The sequence below is a fragment of the Pseudonaja textilis genome, chromosome Z (assembly GCF_049901715.1).
Source record: "Pseudonaja textilis isolate UNSWEBS1 chromosome Z, rPseTex1.2, whole genome shotgun sequence".
In the NCBI taxonomy this organism is placed as follows: domain Eukaryota; kingdom Metazoa; phylum Chordata; class Lepidosauria; order Squamata; family Elapidae; genus Pseudonaja; species Pseudonaja textilis.
The window spans coordinates 126,534,096-126,541,241 of record NC_142008.1 but is presented as its reverse complement, the minus strand read 5'-3'; the positions used below and the strand labels follow the sequence as shown (position 1 = coordinate 126,541,241).

At 41.7% G+C, this 7,146-nt stretch overlaps 1 protein-coding gene across 1 annotated transcript in view; it reads left to right on the top strand.

Moving 5' to 3' along the window:
- Positions 1-2,502: 2,502 nt before the first annotated feature.
- Positions 2,503-7,146, top strand: part of CPNE6 (copine 6) — a 15,715-nt gene continuing 11,071 nt past the window's right edge. The window contains exons 1-4 of the mRNA XM_087917307.1: positions 2,503-2,685; positions 3,504-3,692; positions 4,730-4,804; positions 5,987-6,061. Of these exons, the coding sequence (XP_087773433.1) occupies positions 2,533-2,685; positions 3,504-3,692; positions 4,730-4,804; positions 5,987-6,061 (492 nt within the window). The 5' untranslated portion in view covers positions 2,503-2,532. The remainder of the gene's footprint in view (positions 2,686-3,503; positions 3,693-4,729; positions 4,805-5,986; positions 6,062-7,146) is intronic.

Below are 7,146 nucleotides of genomic sequence, written 5' to 3'. Positions count from 1 at the left end.
TCTCTGTGTGTGTGTTATCACACACACCACGGAGAACAACAGGGTGTGTGTTTTTCCCCTTTGGAGAACAGAAGCTCACACAGGGTGCCAACCCGGCACTCCTCCGTGAAATGACACGGAAAGGAAAACCAGGCAGAGAGAGGTCTACGCTTTCTTAATTCCCCCCTGCAGAATTTACTTTTTAGTTCTGGGCAGGTCAGCAAAGTCTCTTGGCCTCCCAGCCCGACTAACAAACACACGCACACACAAATTGTGAGTGCTCTCCTTCCCACCCACCCCCAAAAATCCCCTTCTTTTGGCAAAGGCTGAGTTTGAAACATTAAGGGGGAAAAAAAAACAAGTTTGCAAACTCTCCCTGGCTTCCTTCCTCTTGAGTGGCACCTTCAGAGTAGGTCGAAAAAGTCAAAATGGCTGCCAAACCTTGAGCTTTGATTTGCTATTTATTTGCCGGCATTCCCAGAGAAAATTGTAGCTTCTACAAATCCATTTGATCTCCATCCAGTTACGCTGAGTCGGCGCTTCGAGAGAGCCTTGCTGGACCAGACCCAGAGTAAATTTACTCCAGCGTCCTATTTCGAGCGCCGATGTGGCCACGAGGCTCATAAATCAGAGATGAGGGAGGCTAGGATGCTTCCTTTGCTGTTTTACATTCTACCACCCCCTCACCATTCCCCCCCAAACCAACCCCCAGCCTTCTGGTATCCCAAGGTACACTGCCATGAAACATGGAAGCTCCATTTTGTTCCTGAGTTGATTGAAGAACCCTTAATAGATCATTCCTTGAAGAGAAACCTTGGATTTATATAGAGTCTCTTTTCTCATCCATGGCCCTGGAAATCTTAACCAGGTTCAGACTGACCATGTTACATCCCTTAAAACCCTAACCAGGTTCAAACTGACCATGTTACGTCCCTTGAAATCTTAATCAGGTTCAAACTGACCATGTTACGTCCCGTGAAATCTTAATCAGGTTCAACTAACCATGTTACGTCCCTTGAAATCTTAATCAGGTTCAACTAACCATGTTACGTCCCTTGAAATCTTAACCAGGTTCAAACTGACCATGTTACATACCTGGAAATCTTAACCAGGTTCAGATTGACTACGTTACATCCCTTAAAATCTTAACCAGGTTCAAACTGACCATGTTACATCCCTTGAAATCTTAACCAGGTTCAAACTGACCATGTTACATGCCTGGAAATCTTAACCAGGTTTAGATTGACCATGTTACATGCCTGGAAATCTTAACCAGGTTCAAACTGACCATGTTACATCCCTTAAAATCTTAACCAGGTTCAAACTGACCATGTTACGTCCCTTGAAATCTTAAATCAGGTTCAATTAACCATGTTACGTCCCTGGAAATCTTAACTGGGTTCCAAATGACCATTTTAAGTCCCTGAGAACCTTTAACCAGGTTCAGAAGGATTATTTTAGGTCCCTGGAAATCTTTTCCAGGTTGGAAAAGGCCTCTTTAAGCAATGTTTAATTTTTTGCTGCTTCAAGAACATCCTGGGGTTGACTTGACTCACATCCCTCATGACAGACGACCCCACCTCCAACCCCTCCCCGTGAAATAAATCAAGAGCCAGGCAGCTGGCTCAGCACCTTGTGGGCTCATAAAGTGCAGGTGCCAATTTTGGAAATGCCAGCTGGCCTCCCACATGTTCCCAGTACCGTTACCGGAGGTGAGAGGCAGGTAGCATGGGGCAGAAGTTTCAGAAAGCTCATGGCCTGCCAGGAAACCAGTTTCCCTGTCCATCGCTCGGTCCCTGGATGAGAGAGGCTGCCCCCCGCGTCCTCCTGACCCCTGGCTGGAGTTGGCATCGGTGGGATGCCACCCTGGGTTTATCCTTCCAAATGGTTGAATCACCAGTTCCTCTTTCCTTTCCTCTCCTTTTTTCTATTTTCCTTTCCTTTCTTTTCCTTTTCTTCCTTCCTCTATTCTATTTTCCTTTCCTCTTTCCTCTTTTCCTTTCCCTTTCTACTTTCTTTCCTTTCTTTTCCTTTTCTTCCTTCCTCTATTCTATTTTCCTTTCCTCTTTCCTCTTTTCCTTTCCCTTTCTACTTTCTTTCCTTTCTTTTTCTTTTCTTCCTTCCTCTATTCTACTTTCCTTTCCTCTTTTCTATTTTCTTCTCCTCTTTTCTATTTTCCTCTTTTCTTTTCCTTTCCCCTTTTCTATTTTCCTTTCCTCTTTTCTATTTTCCTTTCCTTTCCCCTTTTCCACTTTCCTCTTTTCTTTTCCTTTCCCCTTTTCTATTTTCCTTTCCTTTCCTCTTTTCTATTTTCCTTTCCTTTCCCCTTTTCCACTTTCCTCTTTTCTTTTCCTCTTTTCTATTTTCCTTTCCACTTTTTTAACCCTCTTCTAAACCTGAAGTATCACACTTCCCATCACCCACAGCCAGTAGGCCTCTTCGCTTCTCTTTGGTTTCCCGCCTCCCCGCGGGGAAAGCTTCCACCTGTCCATCCCACCATCTATTTTTCTCCTATTTTTCCTCCTTCTCACTTTCTTTCCTTTGGGTTCCGTCATGTCTGAAGGGGCCGATTCCCAGCCGGTGGCTTTGGGGGCATCCCGTGTTGAACTTCGGGTCTCCTGCTGGAGCCTGCCGGAAAGAGAAGCCAACATTAAACCTGATCCATGCCTGGTTATCCAGCTGCTCAGCGATGGACAGTGGAACGAGGTACGGCGTTAAAAAACAAAAAAATTCTTGGCATTGACAACATTCTAGTTGGTCAATTGCAAAAAAAAAAAAGTCTCACGTTCTTGGATTTCATGCATAGAAGATAGTCCTTGACTTGCAACTTTTAATTTGCGACCGTTTGAAGTTACGATGGCAGTGAATAAAGGGACTTACAGCCCTTTGTCACACTTAACGACCGTTGCAGCCTTCCCCAAGGTCACGTAGCCTAAGATTCAGAGGCTCGGATGCTGACTCGTAGTTATGACAGTGGCAGCGTCCCAGGCGAGGAACGCGTGATCCCCTTTTGCGACCAGCAGACGAGCAAAAGTCAATGGAGAAGCCCGATTCACTTAACAACGGTGTGACCAACTTAACAACTTTAGCAATTTGCTTAACAACCGTGGAAAGAAAGGTCATAAAATGGAGCAGAACTCACTTAAAATCTTACTTAGCCGCAGAAATTTGGGGCTCAGTCGTAAGTCGAGGACTACCTGCATCCCACCAATGTTTAATGGACAACTAAAGAAAATAGGTTTTGTTTTAATTTACTGCTCCTCCAAAAACAGGCTGGCTGGGGAATTCTGGGAGTTGTAGTCCGCCGGTCTTAAAGTATCTAAAGTTGGGAGAAACACTGTTTTGCAAGATTATAAGCATCAATTTTTTAAAAAAAAACACACACCAGTAAATGTGATATTCAGCTTTAACAGCACAGCCCGATGAAACCTCTCACCTTTACCACAAACATCTTCCAGCTTTTCTCCCAAGCAGGAACCCCTCTTTCCAGTTTTCTGGCACCCACCTCTCCTTTCCTCCCGCAGGTGGGGCGCTCGGAGGTCCTGCATGGCGCCCAGAACCCCGTTTTCGCCCATGTCTTTGCCCTGGATTACTTCTTCGAGGAGATGCAAAATTTGAAATTCGAGATCTTTGATGCTGATGGAGAAAGTGATTCTGACCTAGGCTGTGAGTCTGGCATGCTGATAGGCACCACCGAATGCTCCCTGGGGCAGGTAAGAGGGGAATCTGCCTGGGGTGGTCGGTGTGTCTGTCCCGTCATCCATCCATCCATCTCTCTCCCTCTCTCTCTCTCTCTTCCTCCCTCTCTCTAGCTCTCTCTCTTGTTCTCTCTAGCTCTCTGTCTGTCTCTGTCTACCTACTAACCTACCTGTGTCTATCTATCTGATTGTCTGTCTGCATCTATCTATCTATCTATCTATCTATCTATCTATCTATCTATCTATCTATCATCTATTTATCTATCTAAATCTATCTTTATTATATGTCTAGCTATCTAGCTATATATGTATTATCTATCATCTATCTATCTATCTATCTATCTGTATCTATATTTATTATCTATCTAGCTATATCTATATTATCTATCATCTGTATATCTATTTCTATCTATCTATACCTATCTATCTATCTTTATTATCTATCTATCTATCTATCTATCTATCTATCTATCTATCTATCTATCTATCTATCTATCTATCTATCTCTATCTCTATCTCTTTATTATCTCTCTCTCTCCAAATATATATTATCTATCAATCTATCAATCTATTATCTATTTATCAATCTAAATCTATCTTTATGATCTGTCTTGCTATCTAGCTATATCTGTATTATCTATCAACTATTTATATCTATATTTATTATCTATATCTATATTATCTATCATTATCTATCTATCTATCTATTTCTATCTATCTATACCTATCTATCTTTATTATCTATCTATCATCTATCTATCTATCTATCTATCTATCTATCTATCTATCTATCTATCTATCTATCTCTATGTCTGTCTGTCTATCTATCTATCTATCTATCTATCTATCTATCTATCTATCTATCATCTATCTATCTATCCACACACACACACACACACACACACTCTATCATCTATCTATCTATTCACACACACACACACACTCTATCATCTATCTATCATCTATCATTTTCCTATCTTTCTATCCATCCATCCATCCATCCATCCATCCATCCATCCATCCAAACATAAATTCTATCTTTTCATCTCCAGATTGTCTCCCAAACCAAGGTCACCAAGGAGCTGATGTTGCCAAGTGGAGAGATTTTGGAGAATTCAACCATCACGGTAGATAAATCCAGGGGAAGGGGCAGGAGGGAAATGGGAAATAACCTTAATTTTAGGGAAGACCAAGGGGAAACCAAGGATAATTCGGAGGGGGGGGATGGGGGAAAAGACAGGAGACACGGCCTAGTGCAGGGAATTGCAGGAGCGATGGAAGCAGCGTGATCTGATGGGTGAAAATTTATTTTAATAAATAAATAATAGGATAAAAATAATAAGAGAAATAATAATAATAATAAATAATGCGTAATGTGTTGGGACCATAAGTCCCATAACAGCTAGGTGAAGCTGCCCTTTTATGCCCCCAGTGTCATCCTCTGGGAATCAACATTTAGCTTTCTCTCCCCGTGTGCAGCTTGGCTTACTTACAAGAGTTGTCTGTTCTGACTTTTGGAAACTGGAGAGCAGATTCTTCTCATAATTTTGCAAATATTTACAATCTGCCTTTCTGGACATGGTTTGTACTCCCTTCTGTTCTATTTTATCTGCACCACAACCTTGTAAGGTAGCATCGGCTGTGTGCTTCAAAGGAAAAATAAGGATTTGTGTCAGACTGTTCCTGATCTCAACTTATGACCGTTGTCAACCCCTGATGTGCAGAACTTGAAGCCCCACAGATTCCAATACAGGGTGGGAGCTATGTAGAAGGCTTAGTTCAACTGAATAATACCTCAGAATATATTAAGTTGTTTAGTAAAATCAAATATCACTGAGAAAAGTTAACAAGGATGCAACTAAACTACAACCTTCATTTCGCCACCATTAAAAGTGACCACGGAACTGGAAAAAAAGAGGCTTACAAATTGGTCCTCATACTTATGACTATTGCAGCATCCCTGTGATCACATGATCAAAATCCAGACACTTGGCAACTGGCATGTACTTATGACGGTTGCAGTGTTCCGGGGTCATGTGATTACCATTTGTGGCTTCTGACAAAGTCAGTGAGGGAAAAGCTGGCAGGGCAATTCACTTAATGACTGCAATGATTTGCTTGGCCACTGTGGCAAAATAGTCGCGATTTCTGACGTGACTCGCTTAACAACTCCCTAACAGAAATTCTGCTCCCAGTTGTGGTCGTAAGTCGAGGACTACCTGTATTGATTTGAAGAAAATGGTAGGCAAGTTATCTTGGTGTTTTTCCCTCTCTTGGCATGAACTTTTTGGGGTCCTTTTTATTGGCAGATCGAAGCTGAAGAGGTCTCCCGTACCAACAAGTTTGTACAACTGGAATTTAGTGGTCAAGAACTGGATGACAAGGTAAGGAAAAGGATAAAAAACTAGAAAGCAGCTCCTAGAAAATTAACATAAAATACGAGATTATATGCAATGTAATTGTAATTGAAGACTAAGAAATGGAAGCACAAAACAATTTGTAAACCAACTGGCACACTGTATGTGTTCCATATGTATATATGGAAGATGGCTTGATGTTTTTATGTTTTGTTTGTTTATGTTTGTTTTTAAAAACCCATAAAAACTTTTTAAAAAATCACTGAGAATAAACCTTCAAAACTCAGTTTGACCTGCATACATGATCTGCAGCCCCATGTAGATCCCAGGACTCTTTGGCTGGGAAGAGAGCTGTGTAACTTAGAAATTGGTGGCATTTTAAACCAGACATTGCTTCATGAATTATTGCTTCTTCAACAAGGAAGGATAAAGGAGGAGGTTAACAGAATAAAAGAGTCGGAAGGTACTTCAGAGGTCTTCTAGTCCAGCCCCCTGTTCAAGCCCTGTATCATTTCAAACCAGTCTCTTCTTAAAAACTTCATCTGGGGATGAAGCACTCACAACTTCTGGTGGCAAGCTATTCCACTGATTAATTGTTCTAACTGTCAGGAAGTTTCCCTTTCATTCCAGGTTGCGTCCCTCCTCAATCATTTTCCATCTGTTGCTTCTTCTCCTGCCTTCAGGTGTCTTGGAAAATAAATTGACCCGCTCTTCGTTGTGGCAGCCCCTCAAATACGAGGAGACTGCTATCATGTCCCCTGCCCCGCACACCCCAGACTGGCCATACCTAACTCCTGCAACTGTTCTTCATAGTTTTTTTTTTGTTTCCCGGCCTTTAAATCTGGTCTTCTTTTTAAATTTAGTCTCCAGGCCTGACAAGTTTTAAATCAGACATTATCTCAGGGGTTATTGGGGTGAATAGGTCTTCTAGTCCAACCCCTGGTTCATGAGATCCTATATCATTTCAGACAGATGGATGTACAGTCTCTTCTTAAAAAATCTCCAGTATTGGAGTATTTACAACTTCTGAAGGCAAGCTGTTCCACTGATTAATTTTTCTCACTTGTCAGGAAATTTCTCCTTAGTTCTAGGTTGAATGTCTCCTTAATCCA